Source organism: Protomyctophum bolini (assembly GCF_963924005.1).
Source record: "Protomyctophum bolini genome assembly, chromosome: 11".
NCBI lineage: Eukaryota > Metazoa > Chordata > Actinopteri > Myctophiformes > Myctophidae > Protomyctophum > Protomyctophum bolini.
The window spans coordinates 21,548,316-21,571,395 of record NC_137872.1 but is presented as its reverse complement, the minus strand read 5'-3'; the positions used below and the strand labels follow the sequence as shown (position 1 = coordinate 21,571,395).

Below are 23,080 nucleotides of genomic sequence, written 5' to 3'. Positions count from 1 at the left end.
TGGGACAAATTGTGAGCCGCAGTCCCTGGCCGCAGCTCGACTAGGCGCCAGTGGGCGGAAGTGACGTAATAATTTTGCAGCCAGCACTGTGTTTACATTTCTTCCGTGCAGAAGCTAAGCTAAGCTAGCGCATTTCGTACAATTACTCACATTTAAAAAACAGGTAAGCATTATTAAACGCACACTTACGTCTCTAATGGCAATAACAGTCATATACATATACATTTAATACAACAGTGCATGTTTATTTATAAGACATACCATATGACTGGTCCACTTAGCTTAGCTACCTAGCTTAAGCTTACTTCGTCGCACCGAAAATAGCCGATCTAAAAGCCCACGTCGTATTGCAGTCGCAACCCGCTGTGGGCTTGTAGCTCGGCTGTTTTCAGCGCGTGATACCCGCGTACGACGGGGCATAAATCTCGGCGTTATACGAGACTGGAATCACTTGGTCGGGCAGTCTTCATTATCCGGTTCTAGAGCGGATACGGAAACGGAACTTTCTCATGCATTTTTGTGTGCGTGGGAAATGACCGGATAGGGTTTATGAGTAGGCGGGCTTTAGACCGGCTGGCACTGGCCACAAAAGGAATGTAAACCAGCCTGAAGCCTATTTTATATATATATATATATATATATATATATATATATATATGAGAAAACAAAACAAAAAACAAGTGTTATTTTATATTGTTCCACAGCTTGACAAAATAGTGTGATAGTGTGATTACAGTGTATGTAATATTGTACAGTATAGAATAGATAACCACAGACACTTCACCTGGAATTCTGGAAATTCCATCCTACCCATTTGTTTACAAACATTCTGACTGGGGTTAATTTGCATCTCTCCACACTGCGGTGCAGACATGTCGGCCGATACGAAGATCGCAGAGCTTCTGACAGAACTGCATCAGCTCATCAAACAGACCCAGGTGGGTGTCGGCATGGTGGGCTCCACACTGTGTGGTGGAAGTATTATTATACCTATAACAGAAGGACTGGATAAGGGCTAGACCAGGGGGGTCTTCAACGGTTTCTCAGGCCAAGGACCCTCTTAGCTGAGAGAGAGACGAAGCAGGTACCCCCACAGCCCACTACACATCACATCAGTGTTGATTTCATTGACTAAAACTATCACAAAAAAATGTATGTCGACTACTAATAAAAACTAAGCTGTGATGACTAAGACTAAATATATTGACAATTTCGTCAACAAATACAAACTAGGCAATATAACTGAGCGGCAGTGGCTCAGGGCTAGAGTGGTCGGATGGTAACCGCAAGGTTGCCAGTTCGATCCCGGGCTAGTGTCGAAGTGTCCTTGAGCAAGACACTGAACCCCTAATTGCTCCTGATGTGTTGGTTGGTGCCTTGCATGGTTTCATCAGCCATTGGTGTATGAATGTGTGTGTGAATGTAAAGCGCCTTGCCTTGGATAAAGGTGCTATATAAAATAAATGCACCATTTACCAAACTAGACTAAAACATTAGTGGGGACTAGTGGAGAAGTGATCCAGTAGAACTGAAAGACAAGTCCTTTTATGTTTGGTTACGCTCAGGTGTTTCTCTCTGAAAATAGCATAAGCTCACAACGTGTCGCACTGTGACACAGTTTGAAAATATATTTGTTTGCTTGTTTGGAGCCATGATTTATGCTCAGATGCTGCAGTATTGAGTTTACAGTTGTATTAAAGCCAGATTATGTCTCTGTTTCAGGAGGAGCGCTCGCGCAGCGAACACAACCTGCTCAACATCCAGAAAACGCACGAAAGAATGCAAACAGAGAACAAAAGTACGTAGTCCTCCCTCCGTTATGTGATGGAGAAAGACATGTTTGACTTATTTTTGTCTGTCTGTCTGTTTCTCTCTCTTCCACACACTCACACCCTTAACATTTAGGCCACGTTTAGACGACAATGGTCTGTAGAGAAAACGGCAAAGTTCTCAACTTATTCTGCGTTTTAAACGGATTCAAAACGCTGTAGTGTACATGCCAGGTGGCTAGGTTGCGGTGACGCACTGCCAAATAGACCAAGCATGCATGTGTCAAACCAATTCTGGTCTACTTCCTATCAATCACATGGTTGTTTGATTGATTGATTGATTAACAGTATGCAGAATAGGTATAGGTACATTTCAAACGAAAGTACAACTCAATACAAAAAACTGTTACTGTGGACGACACCATGATAAAGCATTACACTTGTTTACAACAGGGTCCACCATTTTCAATTAATCAGAATTCATCTGTATGTTTACATTCATCAATGCAGCATGGTTCTACGGCTCGCTAAATGTGTATTCGTAGGATGAGCAGGACGAAGGAGCGCTTGCTCATCCTACGAACTCAAATATCGCCTACGGCTCTGCAGCAATGTAATAAACATATGAGACGTGAGCCAAGAGCCATGATGTCACGTTTGGTGGATTCACTGTTTTGCCTGTTTACATGGAGACGCCAGGCGCAGCGTTTTCACTTTGTTACATGTTCAACTCCCGATAACACCGTTGCCGTCTTAACGGAAGGCACATCTGACATTTTATTTGGCCGTTTTCTCTAGAGTCTGTTGCCGTGTAAACGTGGCCTTCGATGTAATGGATTTTTAAAAACACAGTTGTTACAGCACTAATCGAGACGGCCTAAAATTCAACATTTGAGGTGTGATGACTTCTTGATTATATTATTAATATAATTATTATCACCAGCTAGAAGTTATTATCCCAGTGAGAGCATGTATTCATATTCAGGTTCTGGTCATAGGTTGCACTTTCAACACCTGCAGTACTATCCAGTTGAATGCTGTTTTAAATCTAAACTAACTACAAACATCTTCTCTTATGGGAGTCCCTGTTATCCTTTTTTTTTAATTAATTTTTACAGTATTAGTTTGAGGGTCCTTGACATGAAATGGTTTGACAACCACTGCTCCTTTGCTGTTTTGCCCCTAGTTTTACTAGGGGTAAAACACTTCACTTCAACTGTACTTCACTCAAAGCCACCAGTAACTAAAATGTCACTGGTTGAGATGCTTGGATGGTTCTAGATTCAATAGCAGATATCAAAGGATCGCTCCAGCTGGTAATGACATTACCTGAACACTACCATAGTTAGTTGACAACAATAGCTGATTTACAAACACATGACGTGTCACAGAATAGTGCATCATTCATCATCATAGACACAAAACCCTCCTCACCCACTCATAAAGACGTTGCTGTATAGTTGTGTTCTCTTGTCTGTTCCAGCGTCTCCGTACTACAGGACCAAGCTGAGAGGGTTGTATACGACGGCCAAAGCAGACGCTGAGGCGGAATGCGGGTGAGTCAATGTCACCTTTACCATTAGATCAGCCATTCTCAACCTGTGGGCCATATACAACATTTAGATTTATAAGCACACAAGCTATAATAGTGTGCAGCGTGTCTGCCCTGAGATTGGGTCATAGTATACCAAAGAGTATGAAAATGGGACCCTGCTTGGCATTAAGAGTTGGATTGGGGGTAAGTCCCTGCGACATACTAGCGTCCAGGGGGTGTAGGCTCCTGACCTATGGCCACACAAGGCTTAATTTTTCAATATTTGAAAAATAATTAATGTAAAAAAAGAGGCAATAAACATGCTCTGAAAAGCATGTGGCTTCAAGATTTGCAAGTGGGCCTTGATCCAGAAAAGGTTGAGAACCACTGTGTTGGATCACTGTAGAAACATCAAGGCAGTATAATCACATTAAACCTATCGGTAACTTTTTTTTTGTTATCAAATGTTTTTTTATTAAGACAATAAAATCACAATAAGACACGTTATCATAAATGACTAAAGAAAACAAAACACATATATAAACAACACAACAGCAAAAGCAAGAAACACAAAAACAAACAATCCCACTCACCCCTCCCCCCGAGACCAAAGATGCCACAAAATGTCAGTACTCTTACTACTGTGCAATGGGAACAAAAAATAAATGAATAATGATAATAATAATAACAATAATAATGCCTAAATCATGGCCGTAACCAAATCTGCAATACCAGACCAAATCTCGATGTTTTCCACCTATCGGTAACTTGACTTTATTTGTTTATTTAGACGGGACACCACATAACAATGCAATGTAAATACACCGGATTTAGCAAAGATGCTAATTTACATCAGCAGTCCCCACAAAAAAACAGGCAGACATGGAAACAAAGCGTAACATAAGTTCCACTTAAAGCGCTTCAGTAGTGGACTGGGTTGTGTAATTACCTTGCCGCAATGTAACTCCAAATGGTATTGGTGGTGAGATATCTTCAATAGTTGCTCCATTAATTTGAAATTGATATACCAAAAGATTCTCCTCATAGTCATATACATTCCGCAGTGAAACAGGTCTCGAAGTCACTCTTTTAGCTCATAAATGAACACAAGTTTTGCACTTTGTAAGTCACTCTGAATAGGAGCACCTGCTAAATGCCTACATTGCACATTGTTCCAGAGAGGAACCATAATGATTAAAGGTGCAGTAAGGGATTTTCATTTGTTAAAATAAGTGTTAAATACGTGTAGCTCTAAATTCTGATAGTACTCATTGCTTTGTTTGATTGTTTGTTCAGTAACAAGGGTCTCCCTGCCTCTCTGGCTCTTTAGTAAATAGAAATGCATTTTCAGGTTGGGATACCAATGTTATTCAATCAAGAGAAATGACTCCTACAGAATATAGAACAAAACAAGTGCAATTGGAAGTGATGACACAAAGAAACGAGCTGACAAAATTGGAACTGTATCAGTATGCTATATAATTGAGGCTGATAAATTACTCCTCATTGGCTAAAATTGGCAACACATCAGAACATGTATTTTCTGTTTATGAAAGAGCTGGAGAGATAGGGAGACCCCAAGCTGTTACCGAGCAAACACTCTGCTGATGATGATGATGATGATGATGATGAATATAAAACATGTTCACTGCTGCCACCTTGTGGCATGCTGTGTCAAGTTGCAGAGCCACCAACACACAGATAACATGGAAGTTAAAAATCATCATACCAGGGGCGGATTTACTGTAGGCAAAGTAAGGCACTTACTTGGTTTGTGCCTCCCCTTCGACAACCGGTTATCCACCGCCTAGCCTATGCTACTCAAGGTTGACAGACAGTGTATTAGACAGAAAAATACACATCTATTCTATCTGTGTCCTGTGTGTCTGTAGTGGAGGGTGTTTAGTCTTTTCACACTCATTCTTGAGAAAGCAGAGACACAGGCTACCACCGGAGAAAGAAAAAACGTCCAGGGCAAACATATTTTCATACAATCACAGCAGCCCCACTCACCACAACCACCACCCGCGCTGTGGGAGATCCAGAGGTCCGGCGCTGTTGCTGCTTTTTTACAGCCTACTGTTTCCTTCTCTCTGGTTGTTTATTTGTTCTTGTTTACATGTTCCACAGCATTCTTCGCCGAGCTCTGGACAAAATTGCAGAGATCAAATCTTTACTGGAGGAGAGGAGAATAGGTAGGCATTGTATGGTGTGTGTGTGTGTGTGTGTGTGTGTGTGTGTGTGTGTGTGTGTGTGTGTGTGTGTGTGTGTGTGTGTGTGAGTGATGATACATCATACTTCTTTACTTAAAAAACCCATATGGTTGAGCGGAGTCCCTCAGAGCTCTATACTAGTCTTTCTGTTTTCTGTTATGGGGAAAGCTTTCGCTGAAAATAGCAATTCTCCTTTTTTGTGTGTTTTTTTTGTTTAACCACTTAAGCTCTACTGTATATACTTTAGAGAATAGAGAAAATAGCCAACCTACAGTACACGCTCGCTTGTGAGCTTGTAGATTGGCTATTTCTGCAATTTGTTTTGAATGGCCAGCCTGATGGAGGGGAAAGGAACTGGTTGGAATAACGTGTTCCTTCCTCGCGCTACGTCCAACCAGGGAAACTCCCCCCTGTCAGGTGTAAAGGAGCAACTTGGACACTCATGCATGAAGGAAGCACGAGTTCAAGTCCGTTGCTCTCCCCAGGTTGGTGGAGGGTGTGTAGAGCCCAGGATCACATTAGATAATTGACACAGGGGTGAGAAAATGGGTTACAAAATCGTGGGATAAAAATAAAAACAAAGAATTATGTACAGTACTGGGCAATATGTCAAATTATCTAACATAAGATATATGGTATGTCTTAATTATTGATTTTGTGTAAGTGATCTCTGCAGCATTGAGTGTGAGGGTGAACCTCAATGCTCTTTTCGAGAATAAATTAAGGTTTCAATCAATATTGTAAGGGGCCATCTCAACATATTAACAAAGTATTTAAAGATGCCAGCACCTCCAGCAACTGCAGACTAAGGACAATAAATATTTTCATGGAAAAAATGAGAATTGTGAAAATCGAGATTCACATTTGAGCAAGAATCGTGGATCACTGCACCGCACATGTTTTCTGTAGACACACATCCCCTTATGAAGATATCGAAAACATTCTGTAATCTCTCTCTGACACTCTGTCGGTTGCTTCCTCCCTTTGTTATTCGGATGTCTTGATTTCAGTAGTAAAGTCAAAACACACTGTTTGAATTGTGTAACATGACAATATCAATATTGTTGCATGTCCACATTTTGGTCCTTAAAAACCCTATATTCTTAGTTGACCGGGGTAAGTGCAACAATGTGTCGCAAACATTTGTTTTCTAATTTATGGAATTTATTAGATTTTTCTTTGATTTCTTCTTTTTTTTCTTACTTCTTTTTAAAATGTTTTGAAGTAATAATAATTAAAAACAAAATGCATGAAACAAAAAAATAAAGGGGACTCATAAAAATGGGTCCGCGACCCACAAATGGGTCCCGACCCACTGTTTGGGATTTGTGATGACATGTTGCGATGACCTCGTGCAGTGACTTACCTCGGCTCTGTTATGAAGGATGTCTCGTTATTGTTTTCTGCCCCCAGCTGCCAAGATAGCAGGCGTGTACAGTGACAGCGACCCGCCTAGGAAGACCATGAGGCGAGGCGTGTTGATGACTCTGCTCCAGCAATCGGCCATGACGCTGCCTCTGTGGATCGGCAAGCCAGGGGACAGGTAGCGGTCAAACCTCATTTAAACAGCATCACACGACGGTGGCGCGTGTTTTCTTGTGAAAACTGATTGGCAAAAAAAGAAAAATACATTCTGGCTTCGACATCCCATACATCCAAACAGAAAAGTCCTATCTGATTGTATTAAACAACGTTAAACTCCTCAACATTGCAGCTGTACGGAAAGCTTGAAGTATTCTCTGTTTTTGTTTCATAAAAATCAGCCATAGACATATTACGAGCTACTTTATATCAAGAAAGTTTGTGCAGCTAATAATAATAATAATAAACTGAAGTGAAGTGATATAATTAATACATTCCAATTCCAATTCCATTCAATGTATTCTGAGACACCCCTGGACTTGCGGCAAGGCACCCTAGGAAAAGACAAAATACCATACCTTTACTGATATTTTTAAAATGTTTATCTGTAGAACCGAGTCAAACGAAGTCCCGAAAGGAAAATAAAGTACTTTGAAGTTGAAGGTTGACAACCACTGGTTTAATAGATAACACAAGAGTTTGAAATGTCGACTCTCCAACTGTGAACATGTCTTGTCTCTGTGCCCCTGCAGTCCTCCCCCACTGTGCGGAGCCACCCCAGCCAGCAGTGACTATGTGGCCAAACAGGGGGACAAGGTGGCAGCCAGGGTGAAGGGTGTGGACGGAGACGAGCAGTGGATTCTGGCCGAGGTGGTCAGCTACAGTCACTCCACCAACAAGTATGAACATTAAATTAACAATGTGTTGCACAACTATTGCATAGTTGAATCTTATCAATACTTGTTAGAGTTAAATGAGGTCCCAAGACACAGGAAGGTCCCCATAATATGATTGTTGTCTCCACCAGGCCGAAGGCATGGGGAGAGAGTATATTTTGCACTGCGGCCGTGTGTGTGTGTGTGTGTGTGTGTGTGTTTCCCCGTCTGTCTCCGTCTGTCTGTTACCAGCTAATCTCCGTCACCGTTAACCTGGTCGATGCCAAATATTGCACACACACTCCCTGGATGCCAACGATGAACCTCTGCCCCAAATTGTCCAGAGCGGCCTGTTATAACGCCACTAGGAGACCGACTTTTGAAAAACAAATCGTTACACACTATCTCTATAGACACGTGTTCAAGACGGATCTGTCCGATATTTCAGATTTTTTTCAAAATTTGCAGGATTGGCCCGTTTTGAACAAAAAGCCTCAAATCATGAACTCAGCGTGCAATTTACGTGAAATCTTTCACAGACTTTCCCACTAGACTGAGGAATATATCCCACCCTTTTCACATTGGCCTGTTATAGTGCCACCAACAGGAGTATTTTTGCAAAACACATTTTTGGAAGACAATGCCTCAAATAATCCAATTGCTATCCAAGGCGTAAGAAGAAATGTCACCCTTTTCACATTGGCCTATTATAGCGCCACCAGGAGGCCACAACATGACCTGCCCTGGTGGAGACCTTTCTAGTTAATAAATGTAGACCTTATGAGTCTAATATCTAGGGCTGTCACCATTAATGATGACATTTTACAGAGTGCCGCGCTACAAGCTTGTAGATCTGCTACTTTCAGAGCGAACATTTTTAAATCAAATCTTCACTTCCGGGGGGTTCCTGGAAACAACATATTTTCAGATGGGGGTTGGCGGCCAAATACATATAATTCTGGGGGTCCTTGAAATTAAATAGTTTGAGAACCACTGACCGTTTAGAAAACTCATGATTTAGAAGACATTTGTAGAATCTGGTCTCAGTTGTAAATAGGTTAAACAGGGATTGCCTCTTGGATTAGCGGTATAAATGTGGCCTCCCGTTCAGGAGACCACATTTGAGTACAAACCCTAATGACCCTCTTCTCTTTCCCCCAGGTATGAAGTGGATGATATTGATGAAGAGGGCAAAGAGTGAGTTACCTCCTTATGCTGTCTCTAATCTATCTATCTCTAACCATTTTCTTTTGTTCTCTTTTGTCATCTATGTCTTTCGTTGTGTTGTGCGCTCCTATTCTCCTATGCACAGCTTTGTGTGTCTGTATGAGCAGGGACTGTGCTCAGCTGATTGGCTGATCACAGAATGTGATGTATGATGATGAGAGCGCCGCTCACTTCACACATTCATTCGGTGGTTCTACAAACTCTCAGTTAGGATTTATGTAGATCAATGGTTCCCAATGGAGAAAATTAGTAATTTGATCTCCCCGGGACTCAAGTGAAAATATTAGATTTACACGCAGTGATGCGATGTGTAGATTATTATTATTGCTTATTATTATTATTATTTATTTATTTATTTCTATTTGAATGTTCTCATCAAAACGTTTTTTGTTGACTTTTTTGACAATCTTTTGATTATAATTCTTATGTAGGAAATAATCGCGACCCATAACAATGGGTCCGCGACACACAATTGTGTCCAGACCCACTGTGTGGGAAACAGTAGTGTAGATTATTAAGATCCCAGAGATAGAAAATGGTATTACACAGGGTGTCCTTGACTCCTTGGTCTCATGCATATCAAAATGGGGGTCCTTGAAATGTAAAAGCTTGAGAAGTGAGTGTACTAGTACGAATAGAAACCAATTGGACCCGTATCTGTCTGTGTGCATGGTGTTCTGAGCAGGAGGCACATGCTGAGTCGGCGGCGCATCATCCCGCTGCCCCAGTGGAAAGCCAACCCGGAGACGGACCCCGAGGCTCTGTTCAGTAAAGACCAGCTGGTGCTGGCCCTCTACCCGCAGACCACCTGCTTCTACCGGGCCCTCATACACACCCCTCCACACAGGGTGGGTGAACTTTCATTCTTTATTTGATTCTAGGGCTGTCACCATTACACATTTATGTCGAAGATTAATTGTCACACAAATAATTGTAATTCATTTTATTGTGTGGGGTTTTTTTGCATTGAACATTGGAACGTTACAATTTGTATTTGTGTTTGCCTTTTAGGCTTCATAATCACAAATTAGGGCAGATATGACAAATAACTTGAATATACAAATAAATCACTGACACATTTAATATATATTTTTAATAATTTAATAATAATGATTATTTCCTAAAACATTCCAAAATAGCAGAAATAGTTGATCTACAGGCTTAGAACACATCACAAAGTGACTTGTTGTTTGAAAATATATGAACATTTTTCAACATGGAAACGATTGAAGATTATGCAAAAATAATTGTGAGTATCTCAAATAAGGACAGGGAATCAAAGGTAACAGTGTTAAACAGCTCATGGGCAGCTAAGGGTACATATAGCACCTTCTCCTCCACACAAACTGCTTATAACAGCTGAAACAGAGCAATATTTTGCATGTTGTTTGGCTTAATCTAGACCTCTTTGTGGCTTGTGAAACAACATTGGGATGTTAGCAAAGACATCACAAGCATAACAAAACCGTAATCTGGTAACACGCACACAAACACACACACACACACACACACACACACACACACGACCCCCAAAATTATATGTATTTGGCCACCCCCCCATCTCAAAATATTTAGTTAGTAGTAGTTATGATTCCGTTGATTCCTCCCCACACACATTTGTGTGTTGTTGTCAGTCACTGCTGTAGTATCCTACTGGCTCACTTGAGTGATTTGATTCACTCATAACGTGCCACTAAAACCCCCGGGTGCTGTTGGCTATTGCCACCATAGACTCTCGTTCTATTTCGTTTTGGAGAACAAGACCGCTTCCAAGACCCACTGTTTGGTAAGCAGTGCTGTAGGCACTACACATCTGAGCAGTGTGTTGTGCTTTGCAGCCCCAGGACGACTACTCAGTGCTGTTTGAAGACACGTCGTACGCCGACGGCTACTCGCCTCCGCTCAACGTGGCCCAGCGCTATGTGGTGGCCTGCAAGGAGAACAAGAAGAAATGAAGCGAGGCGGAAGAGGAGGAGAAGACCATGTTGAAGACCTGGACGAGACCCGTAGGGCAGTGGCGAGACTGCACAGAATAACACTAACCTGCATTTACGTGTGAACAAAGTTGTTGGGAATAGGCTGGCCTGGTATGCACAGCAGCCATTGAATTGGGCCTCTACCGTATACTTGTTCCTTCTAGGGATGCTCCGATATGATACATATCAGATACATTTCAGCTACTGCCATCAGTATCGATAGCGATATTGACCGATAATGGCAAATATCGGCCAATACCAATATGTGGCCGATACATCGGTGCATCCCTACTTCCTTCACAGGTGTTCCATTCGTGGTCAAACAGAGAATGGGGGTCCTTGAAATTGAAACGTTCGAGAACCACTAATGGAACAGAGCCTTCATTAGTGTATAATTGGTAACACCTAGGGAGGAAGTAAGGAAGAGGCCCAATTTCTTTCCAACATGGCTGCTGTGCATAGTGCCTATCGCAAGAGGTTCGCTGAGCTTGTATTTATATGTACATAATCTGGTAGCGTCGCTTGCCGAACATAGCTGATCTATAAGCTCACACAACGTGGCTATTTTCGGCACACAATACCAGGGTATAAATTAAAGGGGTGTGTGTAATCTATTTTGATTGAATAATGTTATTTGTTAAAAAGCCCAGAGCTCTAATATTCTAATTGCTAAAGAACAGTGGTTGTCAACCGTTTCTGCTTTGTGGCCCACCCATCTGACCGCTCAACATAGCAGCCAATCAGTGCGTTCTCAAATCTAATTAGCTTTTGATAGACACACAAGTTCCGGCTTGTATCAACAGAACCAGTATTATACTTTTATGTTCATATTTATCGGTATCGCAATGATAAAAACCATGGCATTGTTTTTACATTACTTTTTCATATCATATTGTGGAAACTCGTACAGTATGTCCAAAACTGTTACTTTTCACCATTCAAATTTTGAAAGTAGCAAAAGTAGCAGAGCTTGCAGAACTGCTACCTAGATCATTTTGTGTGATGCTGTAGTGTGATCACTTTGGACGTTAATTTAGGGAAAACAAAAAGTTTGAAAATCGAGATAAGAGGTTTCTGCCTGACAGCAAAGATATATTATCATTACAATCTTTTGGACAATGATTTGGGGGCTCACAGGAACGGGGTCTCCCTGTCTTTCCAGCTCTGAACAAAAACATAGGATATCCAATCAGGAGAAAGAACACCACAAAGCTCATTGATCAGCTAAGCTTGTGTTCCAGTTCCACTTGTGTCTGCTGATTCTATTTGTTTGGTTTGGTTTGTTTCATCCAATTCAATGTCACTTGTCTATTCTTTATCCTGTATGAGTTCTTTCTCCTGGTTAGATTAAAGTTTACTGAATATCTGGAGAGACAGGGAGACCCCCATTACTAAAAAACACTGCATAGCAATGATTATTTCAACAATATAGAGCTATAACAATGACTTTTAACAGAAATTATCACTCACGCCCATTAACCCATCAAAACCGGGAAAGCATCGTTTTAGATTTCGGCACTGGCTATTCAAAAATAGCAGATCTACTTTGTGCCGTGCTGTGAGTTTGTAGATCTGCTATTTTTGAACATTCTTTACACAGAAGTGTGAGAACTACTGATTCAGAAGGCATTTGTAGATTCTGCCTCGTTCTTATGGGTTAAGCCTAACAGTCAATGCTTATTCAGATGTAGACGCATTGGCCAGGTAATTTATCCGTTCTGGAGTTATTCTGTGACCATCAGACTCCTAGACCAGAGGTTTTCAACCCGTCCATATTCCGCATTTGAGCCACAGACCACCATTTGATGAGATTTAGCCTCTCAGATCCAAGACTTAGAATATGGTTAATTAGTTTCATTTTACGCTCTCAATTGTTAAAGATCTATAACGGTCCATTTAGTTTATTTCACACGCTCAAGAGTTAAAGATCTATTTGGGTCCATTTGGTTACCAACTGTCCATCATTTAGCTGGGGACCACCTGGAACCCAAATGGCTGTGGATCCTCAATCTGAAAATATGTTCTGCAGGGAGCCCCATACAAGATTTGTGTTGTTAAAATGTTTCTAAAAATACATTTCTGCGACATTATTAAGACATTTGTCTGGGGACCCCTGTAACCCCCTCAAGGACCCCTGGGGGGGCCCCAAGCCCCACTTTGAGAACCACTGTCCTGGACCACCAATTGCCAATGTTTTATGTAAAAACATGCTACGTTTTCTATTCAATATGAAATCCTTCTATATGAGAACTTTTAACTTATTTGCCCAACAAATAAATAAACATCGTTATTTCAGTTAGCCACTTACCCCCTGTTTAAAAAAGAAAACTAATGCATTGTGATTTGTGAGCCTGTAGATCTTCTATTTTAGAAAATTAGTTTTGTATATTTTCACATACGTCCAAAATGGAGACGCCAGGTTGAAAGGTTATACATCGGATACATAATCGAACTATCTATTCCAATGGTTCTCAAACTTTTTCATGTCAAGGACCCCCAAATTGATACATATTAGCCCGTGAGCTCATATTTGAAAATGTTTTGTGCCAGGGACCCCCAGAAGAGAGAATGCACTCTGTGAAAAAAAAAATGGCTAAAGTGGTTTGTCTCCGGGCCCTGGGGATGCCAGGACCCCACTTTGAGAACCACTGCTCTAGTCTTTGCTCTAACCCCTCCATATTTCAACTATTCTTTTTTTTTTGAGTGGTGCAACCACTCCAAGGAACAGCAATGTTCGTGACTATGTTACTATGTTTAGAGTACCAGTATGGCAAAAGTGGCGCTGTTGTGCCAGAAACACAGAAAGAGAGATAGTGCTGCACTGTTGCCTGCTAATGAGAGAGAGAAAGGGGCAGGGGGAGAGGGGAGTTGCACCACTCAGTTCACACGGCCCGACACGGGTGTGATTGTTTTTCTTTTTTTCCTGTAATACCTCATTTCATCGTCATACTAATTAAGTAGTGTCACACACAAGTAGCAAAAGTAGCCACAATGCGACGTGTTGTGAGCTTGTAGATCTGCTATTTTTGAAGTGGTTACGTATGTCTTTAAAAAAAAATTGAACCAATGAAAAGTGTCAACAACAGCTTGTGACTAAATATAATAATAATAATAATAACTACATTGGAATGCCAATTTCCTGAAAAGTAACAGTTTTGGACATAGAAGGTTTGCACCTATCATTGACGATATCTCAAGTTAGACAGTAGTACAGCTGTGCATTGTACCCGCTCATGTTCTTTGGTTCTTTTGTTTTTGTTTTTCTCTCTTTATTTATTTTTTACTGCGGTTGATGAGTATTGCATGTAATGAGCCAAATCATGTCTTTTTAACATAGCGAAAATAATAAACCAAAACTTACTTTGTAATGAGTTTTACAGTTTGTTTTTCATGAGTTGAGCTTTTTCTTAATACATTTATAATAAATTTCTTCACTGTAACAGAATGGGCACAGTCCAAGGTCAATACAAAATCTGCTAAGAGGATCAAACCAGAAAAAGCATTAGAACCTCTTAAGCCCCAATCCCCCGCCGGCGGCTGTCCACCTCATGAACAGCTCTCAGCTCCTGGACCCCTCTGGGGTTTAAGAGGTTTTAAGACTTGTTTACATCAGGGTCCTCCATTTTCAATTCATCCAAACATTTAAAGACAAACAATCTGGGAACCCATTGGCAAAACAAAGGAAAAACAGCACCCTCTTTTCGAGAGAGACTGGCGTCGATCCGACGGGTGAGTAGACAGTTATTTCCTTTTAGTATGTCTCATGTGGGAGTGTAGCACCTACCCTATCCCTGGGACTCGGGTCTCTCTTGTCTTGGATGGATTCCGCTCTTTTTTCTTTCTTTTTTAAGATATTTTCTTTTATTGGTTTTTTGAAGGGACAGACAGTAGGCTGACAGGAAACGGGAGAGAGATGGGGGAAGACATGCAGTAAAGGCCGTGTCGGGCTCGGGAGTCGAACCCGCGGCACACTGCGACTGGATTACCAGTCGGGTGCCCAGACGGTTACGCCACCGCCTGGGCTGGATTCCGCTCTTGTCTTGTTCGAAGGTCTCGATGCCTTGGGTAACCTGGTGCCTACACCTTTCCCTGTTGGCAGCTGTATCCTCCCAGGTTGCGGCATCAATGTTGCAGCTTCTGAGGTTTGGCTTCAGTGTGTCTGAAGATAGAAGGGAAGGGGTGAGAAGGGGTCATCCCAGGCCACACTGTCCCTCCATCAGATGACCGTAGAGCAGCATCTTTGGTATGTGGCTTTCAGGCATTCAGAGCTGGGCATTGATGATCAGGCTTTCAACGCTGGGTAGACCACACTTTTGCAAGACCGCAAGATTTGACACCTTGTCCTGCCACTTGATGTTGCATACTGAGCGGAGGCACCTTTGGTGAAATCGTTCCGGCTGCTGGATGTGACGAGAGTAGGTTGTCCAGGTTTGGCAGCCGTAGTCGGGCACTCAATGGTTTTTTGACTCTGTCAGTCTTCCACAGGATGAGCTGGCTTTGGACAGCGCCCTCTTTTCTGTCTCGAGAGAATACAAATACACACATCTATGCAAAACAAACAAAATAAAATCATCAAATACACAGTTAGAAAAAAAGGGGCACTTTTACTTTTTTTACAGGGGCCAGTTTAGAATTTCAGCCACCCGTAAGTGCTTTTTGAGAGTGGTTTTGAAGGCTGTTGGTAGGGCATTCATTCCACATTTTAGTGGCATAGGAACTAAATTAATTTATCCCCTTTTTTGAGCCGAATCTGGGTCGGCTGTGTTGTGACCGTGGACTTCTTTGACAGGGTATCTTTGTGGTGTAGTTATCTTGTAGACCATTGCAAGTTGCTGTACACTGTTGTCAACCCTAAGCCATTGCAACCTATCAAAATGAGCAGGGGTGAGGTGGATTCTGGTAGTAAGGTCAAGTAGTAGCCTGGCCAGTTTGTTTTGGGATGTCAGGAGCCTTGTTTTTAGGGCTTTTGAGGTGCTGTGGTACCATGAGGTGCATGCCTATAGTCGAAGAAACGTTGTATGAGGGCTGCTGTTAGGGTCTTCAAAGTATTTGTAGCCAATCTACAAGCTCACGAGTCACGATGGCTAACAAGTTTTGTAAACATTAACATACTGTACAAAACAAAACCATATTTATTAACAATTTATTTAACAAACAATCTCACATAGGAGGGAAATTAATTTAGTCCCTTGTTTGTGAGGATTAAGTCACTGTCAACATTTCAAAAAAGTGATCTATCTGTAAATGCCCCATGTCTCTCTGTCTGTCTGTACGTACGTTTGTAATCCACGTACAGTTCGACACAATTCCAAATTCGACACACGTTTTTCTGGAACGTGTTTGTTGTGGTGGTTGTTTCCTTATATGATCATTTCACTTTTGGTGTTTATTTGTAACAATTACATGCCCTGTCTCAGTGTCAGTCACGCGAGGCAATAAGGGAGGTTGTCATTGTCAGTGATTGTCACCTGATGAAGGCCAGCTATGGCCGAACCGTTGTGTCTCATAGAATGTCTGTGTTTTAATATAACTCGAGTGGTGCCCATTGGGCACTGGCCTACATGGAACGATGCAAGTTGGAAATGCATGCCCCACCCAGATATTATGTATGTGTCCCTTTTATGCCCATATATGGAGTTCTTTGTCAGGCATGCCCAAATATGGAGTCTATGCAGAATCAGATGTCATAACATATTTGTGATGTCAGAACAGGCCAGCTCCACATATGGAGCCTGAGCAGGGGCCTGCCCAGACAGAGGCCTTTTGGCGGTTCTGGACAACCGTGGGTCCGACGGACTCAACACCGGGCACTGCACTCCATGGGGGTGTGGAACGCGTGTGTCGAATTTGAAGTCAGTGGGGCGAACGGTTCTCGAGTTACATGGATTACAGATGTATGTACGCAGACTTGACGTATTTGTAGATATAGATAGAAGACTAGAGCGGTGCCCGGCTGTAGCGAGTCAGTAACGATGGAAGTTGGAGAGTAACCATCTGTCTGTGTCCCTTTTATGCCCATATATGGAGATTTCAGTATCTGTCTCTCTGTGTCCCTTTATTCCAATATGAAGTTATGTGTCAGGCATGCCCAAATATGGAGTGTTGTGATGTCAGAACAGGCCAGCTCCATATATGGACCCTGGGCAGGGGCCTTTTATGGCTGTTCTGGACAACCGTGGGTCCGACTGACTCGACACCGGGCACTTGCGTGTCAAATTTGAAGTCGATGGGGCGAACGGTTCTCCAGTTACGTGCATTACAGCCGTACACACACACACACACAGACAGACAGACAGACAGAGACATGGTCAGTCGTCGCTTTTTTTATGATGACACACAGGTTAGTTAGACAACACACTCATGCTCACACATATTTGGTTATATCTTTATTATGAACTCCTTATAATGGTTGTGGCTGAGTCATGGTGACATGAGTGTGACGTAGTCTGATTCATTTGCTACCATATGGCAATCATAATGGCATCAAAAAACTCCCTCCACTGAGCATGTACTGTAGCTGTGATGCACCAACTGCAGAGAGTTCACAGATATAAATAAACGTGTCAGCACTTATTTAATCATAAAATCTTCTTTCTCAAGAAGAGTCAATACATTTTTTGGAGCTGGGTCCCCTAGCCACGGACAGCAATCCTGACAATGGAAACTTTGGAGGAGTTAGAGAACACAACAAACTACCGGTTGATTGCAGCCCTCAGCGGAGACAGGAGTGAGATGAGGAACAAATGGGACGAGACAAGTCAACTGATTCAGGAAGAGTCGGATGATGAAGACATGGCGGAACTTGAAGAGTCGGATCTCATTGGCACCATGGTGGACGGAAGGGAATGGGACAACGAGAGTGGCGATGCTCGTGGAAGTGAACAGAGACCGCGACACGAGGAGGACTACCACCATGAAGTGTTGACCACTGAGCAGCTTGTCCAGCACATGGTGGAGTGTATCCAGGAGGTCAACGAGGTCATCCAGAACCCTGTGACAATCACGCGCATTTTTCTCAGTCACTTCAACTGGGATAAAGAGAAGCTGATGGAAAGGTACTTTGATGGAAACCTGGACAAGCTGTTCTCCGAGTGTCATGTGGTCAATCCCAGTAAGAACTTGCAGACTCGTCCTCCGATCAACACAGCATCAACTGCACAGGATGTCCCATGTCAGATCTGCTATTTGGACTACCCCAACACTTACTTCACAGGCCTGGAGTGTGGACACAACTTCTGTATGGATTGCTGGGGATATTACTTGACCGACAAAATCACAAAAGAAGGAAAGGGACAGACCATTTCTTGTCCTTCTCACAAATGTGACATATTGGTCGATGACAACACGGCCATGCGTCTCATAACAGATTCAAAGGTGAAGTTGAAGTACCAGCATTTAATCACAAATAGTTTTGTAGAGTGTAACCGACTGTTAAAGTGGTGTCCTGCACCTGGCTGCCATCATGTCATCAAAGTGCAACATCCAGATGACAGGCCTGTGCAGTGCAAATGTGGCCATGAGTTCTGCTTCAGCTGTGGAGAAAAGTGCCACGATCCTATCAGTTGCAAGCTGCTGAAGAAATGGAGCAAGAAGTGTAACGATGACAGTGAAACTGCAAACTGGATTGAAGCAAATACCAAGGACTGTCCAAAATGTCAGACGCCGTTCGAAAAAAATGGTGGCTGCAATTGGATACAGTGTGGGAAGCAAAGCTGCAGTTTTGAGTTCTGTTGGGTCTGCCTGCGTCAAATGGCACACAATGCAGTAGGTATCCATAAGTGCAATCGTTATGATGATGATGGCAGCAAGGCTGCCAGAGTAAGTCAATCCAAGGTAGCCTTGAAGAGGTACCTGTTCTATTTCAACCGCTACATGAACCACATGCAGGGCCTGCGCTTTGAGCACAATCTCTATGCTGACATCAAGCAGAAGATGGAGTTAAACATGAAGCAAAACACCTCCTGGATCAACGTTAGGTTCCTGAAGACGGCTGTGGACGTGCTGGGAAAGTGCCGCTCCACACTCATGTACACCTACGCCTTTGCCTTCTATCTCAGGAAGAACAACCAGTCCATTATATTCGAGAACAACCAGGCGGATCTGGAAAACGCCACAGATGTGCTGTCTGGCTACCTGGAGCGGAAAATCTCTGAGGATTCCCTGCAGGACATCAGGCAGAAAGTACAAGATAAGGGCGGTTACTGTGAGAGCAGACGAAGAGCACTGATACAGCATGTGCACGAAGGCTATGATAAGAATCTGTGGGATTACATTGTAGACTGAGTACATGTCCCCCGACCCCTTGCAAACAGACTAGAGTTTCTCTATAAAAGTTTGAGCTAATGCAATTTAGAATGTGCTAAAAAGTGGTCATCATTGACGTATTATAACACACATAACACACATTTCAAAACATTCCCCAAGGCCATGGCCCATTCCCCCAGATCATCACCACTAAGGGAAGGTTCAGCCCAAATCCACTTGGGTTGTGGATAATAAAAATCACACCCTGGTGAAGTGAAGGGCTTTCTTATCATCATACATTATCATACATCATCTCATTCTGGCCAATCACAATTTGCGTCCTCACTTTTGTCTTCGATGTTTGTGTTTAGACAGACCCTCAAAGCTGGACATAGGAGGGGCTAACGCTCCTCAAAAACCAGACACACATAGACAATACAGGTTGGGAATGAGAAATCCATCATCACCCACATAATAAATCTCTGCATCAAACAGGGACAGGTCCCCCAATATTTCAAACTTGCCAAAGTAACACCCTGCACAAGAAAGAGAGCAAATTAGACCCCGGAAAATACCGCCCTATCTCTATTATTAGCTCCATCTCGAAAAATTGTCTATGTCTAACAGGTTGAAAAGTATCTTGCCGCAATTTTTTTTTACGGATTCCAATCTGGCTTCAGAACATCCCATTCCACTGACACATGCCTCCTCTATTACTATAACAGGAGCCCTCGTACAAGGTTTCTTCGACTATGCATGCACCTTTTGGTACCACAGCACCTCAAAGGCCCTTAAAACAAGGCTCCAGACATCCCAAAACAAACAGGCTACTTACTACTTGGCCTCACTCCCCGAACCCACCTCTCACCCCTGCCCACTTTGACAGGCTGGAATTGCCTGTCAACAAGGGAGTTGGGAGTTCAACAAACCATGTGCAACCCAGATTTGGCACAAACAAGGGACTAAATTAATTTTGCTCCTATGCCACCAAAATGTGGAACGCCCACAGCCATTAAGACTATATGTGAATCCCTTGACTCCTTCAAAACCGCTCTCAAAGGGCACCTACGGACAGTCCACCATTGAAAATGGTGGACTATTGTTATAGTGTAATGCTTTATCATTGTGTCGTCCACAGTAACAGTCTGTGTATTGCGAATCAGCCTGTTATAGCGCCACCATGAGGCTGGTTTAAAGAATTCCTTCCTCTGCCTAGTGGTAATGTGCATGCATAATTCGCGTGATGTATGGATTGATTCATTGATTGATTATTTTATTAGACAATAGAAAATGCAAAAAGTACAGGGCACAGTCAGGCACATTGGTCCAAACGGATAGCCCAGCAAGCACAGTCAGGACCTGGACCAATTAGTGACATCTTGATTTGGGCCAGATCAAGTCAAACCAAGACTAGTCAGATCTGGCCCAGAATATCACCTGATTTCAACCAATCTGCCCACTAAGACGGATGTCCCTGGATGAATCACAGGGGGCCCGATCCACTTAAGTCATATCATAACTAGTCAGATCTGGATCAGAATAAGCTATATTACTTCAACTGGTGAAGACGTCCTGGAATCATCCCCATATGGGCTGTGATCTGGCCTAGTCCTGAACGTCACCAGAGTCACCAGAGGACTTCATCATAACGTCATCATGACGTCATTTGGCTTGCTGGGAGGCTACCGAAGAAAGGAAGTGGGCAGGGCATTCCACACCTGAGTGGCAGTGCTGTGGAAGGTGAATTTACCCATATTTGTTCTGAATGTGGGTGGATACAATGTGTACATGATTAATATAAAGAAATATGTTGTACAAAAATCTGCCTCACGGTGATGCTATAACAGGCCATTCTTGACAATTTGGGACAAAGGTTTGTAATAAGGGAAAATTAGGTTAAGTTGTGGCAAATCTGGGGGAAAAATGCTCACCACTAGCTTTCTTCACAGATGTGTTCATAAAGGTGTCTTCTATCACAGAAAATGTGTTCCAAGCCAACTAACTTCCCTTGGGAAACTTTGTGGGAGCCAATCAAAGTTGGGGTACCCGGAGGGCCTATGCTAACAGCAGGATATTTTAAAATTGGCCAATAAGAGCTTATGAGGTGTGTAAATAGGTGTTTTTGGGGTGCTGAATCCGTTCCAACCATTCATTTTCAGTAAAAATGACTTCTGGCCATAACATTGGCCATGCATGCTTTTGTATGTGCCAGACATACTAGTGTAATAACTAATAATCCATTTTATGCATATCTCAATGGATGTCTAAGGTGTTTTCTTTCTGTTTGTCTGTGTTGGTGTGGGGGGGACATATTAAAATATAAAAAGCATTTTATTAATCTATCACAAATGCATCTTAATTGAAACTAGATAGACAATCTATAATGGATTTAACTGATTTATTCTTTTCAGAATCAGAAAGACTTTATTGTCACACCTTAAAAAATAATTAAGGGTAAAATAAGGGGGAAATGAATGTGCCGAATTTCAGTTCATTAATAAAAATAAATAAAGAGAATACGGCTCTATGATATTACAATATAAAAAATATCAACACAAAACTAAGGTGCTAATTTAAGTATGCTTTTGTAAACAATAAATACAAGTACTCTTCCAACTCCCTGGCATCTCCCTCACTGCTCTTGTCATTTAGCTTGTTGTTCTTGCAAAGTTTGCCATGGCAGTTAGTACCACAAGCAGAAATGCACTGTGCACTGAATTGTAATGTGTACAGTCCCCCTCATAGTTGCAACTGACTAACTCCAGAAGATAGTCTGGTGTGATGGGGTCTGTTGACGGTACAGACTCATATCCTTTGTCACCAAGCTTCCATCCATACTCCAGTACATGTCAGAGATTATGGATGGAAGGTTGGTGGTGGACGGTACACTGGATGTACTGTACCCAGTGATGGAAATTGCAGCAGCAGCCAATCTCTGGTCTGGATATATAAGCTCGGAGAGAGTGCTGTGCTGCGGCTGCAGTTTTTCTGGTTCGATACTCCCAGTAGCGGTAGTAGTTCTGCAAGACTGACAAAGTGGAGAGGGCAATGGAAGTTTTGGACATCCAAGCCAACAAGACCAACAGCCAGCTGTGAACTATTCAATTTCATGTTCCATGGGAAATCGCATGAAGGTTTTGGGGACTGGAGATTTGACATCTTCAGCAAGCAGGCCGCTACTAGGTTGACGGAGGGTGTGTAGAGCCTAGGATCACATTAGATAAGGAAAAAAAAGTTCTGTAATTCTGCAAACGGTTAAAGACTTCAATCAATCCATTTGTGTTTGAATCAGTGTACAAATGTAAATTTTGCCACTAGATGAACATCTATACCAACACAGAGGTCAACAGTTAACCTCAACATAATCAGACCCAGATTTCATGGGCAATTAACCGAAAACAATATTTAAAACCAATGAATATATTATTATTCCTCTTTATATATCAATATGAACTTTTGACAGATCACTGTATAGCCTATACGCTGAAATTGAGAGAACATACAATTTCATTATAAGCTACTGGATTGATTGAAGAATGTATTAACAGTTTTGGATAATTACAGTACACTAGCCCTTACACCTGTTGTGTTTTCACGTTTAATTGACTAATAAATTCATAATTCATTTATAATTTGTTAAATTGGAAAAGGGGCTTCGTTAAGACCTCCATATTATTATGGTCAATGCCTAGACCTAGAATGCCTGTGATCATTTAATTATACTTCATAAATGTTCATGTATCATAGGCATAGATACGTCTCACTGAGTGAAATATGGTCGTGTATTTAGTCAATTATCTCCACTTTTTCAATAGATGCACACGGACATCTTTCTCTCCGGGCGAGGGGGCCGGAGATAATTGACTATTAATACACGTTT

At 42.2% G+C, this 23,080-nt stretch overlaps 2 protein-coding genes across 2 annotated transcripts; both read left to right on the top strand.

Moving 5' to 3' along the window:
- Positions 1-72: 72 nt before the first annotated feature.
- Positions 73-14,324, top strand: sgf29 (SAGA complex associated factor 29). Its single transcript, XM_080776855.1, has 10 exons — positions 73-163; positions 871-938; positions 1,723-1,798; positions 3,253-3,325; positions 5,434-5,498; positions 6,930-7,059; positions 7,631-7,777; positions 8,915-8,950; positions 9,666-9,828; positions 10,819-14,324. Exons 2-10 carry the CDS (start codon positions 873-875, stop codon positions 10,933-10,935), a joined length of 873 nt encoding a protein of 290 aa, XP_080632981.1. The 5' UTR covers positions 73-163; positions 871-872; the 3' UTR covers positions 10,936-14,324.
- A 3,289-nt stretch (positions 14,325-17,613) lies between these two features.
- Positions 17,614-19,239, top strand: LOC308324357 (E3 ubiquitin-protein ligase arih1-like; the record flags this gene model as incomplete). Its single annotated transcript, XM_080776399.1, has 1 exon — positions 17,614-19,239. One exon carries the CDS (start codon positions 17,614-17,616, stop codon positions 19,237-19,239), a length of 1,626 nt encoding a protein of 541 aa, XP_080632525.1.
- Between the last annotated feature and the right edge of the window lie 3,841 nt (positions 19,240-23,080).

Bases quoted from the DNA above. Each gene is read 5' to 3' on its own strand.
- sgf29 (XM_080776855.1), top strand. From the start codon at position 873: ATGTCGGCCGATACGAAGATCGCAGAGCTTCTGACAGAACTGCATCAG. The intron at 1,799-3,252 runs GTACGTAGTCCT...TGTCTGTTCCAG, and splicing joins AATGCAAACAGAGAACAAAA to CGTCTCCGTACTACAGGACC. The intron at 7,778-8,914 runs GTATGAACATTA...TCTTTCCCCCAG, and splicing joins TACAGTCACTCCACCAACAA to GTATGAAGTGGATGATATTG.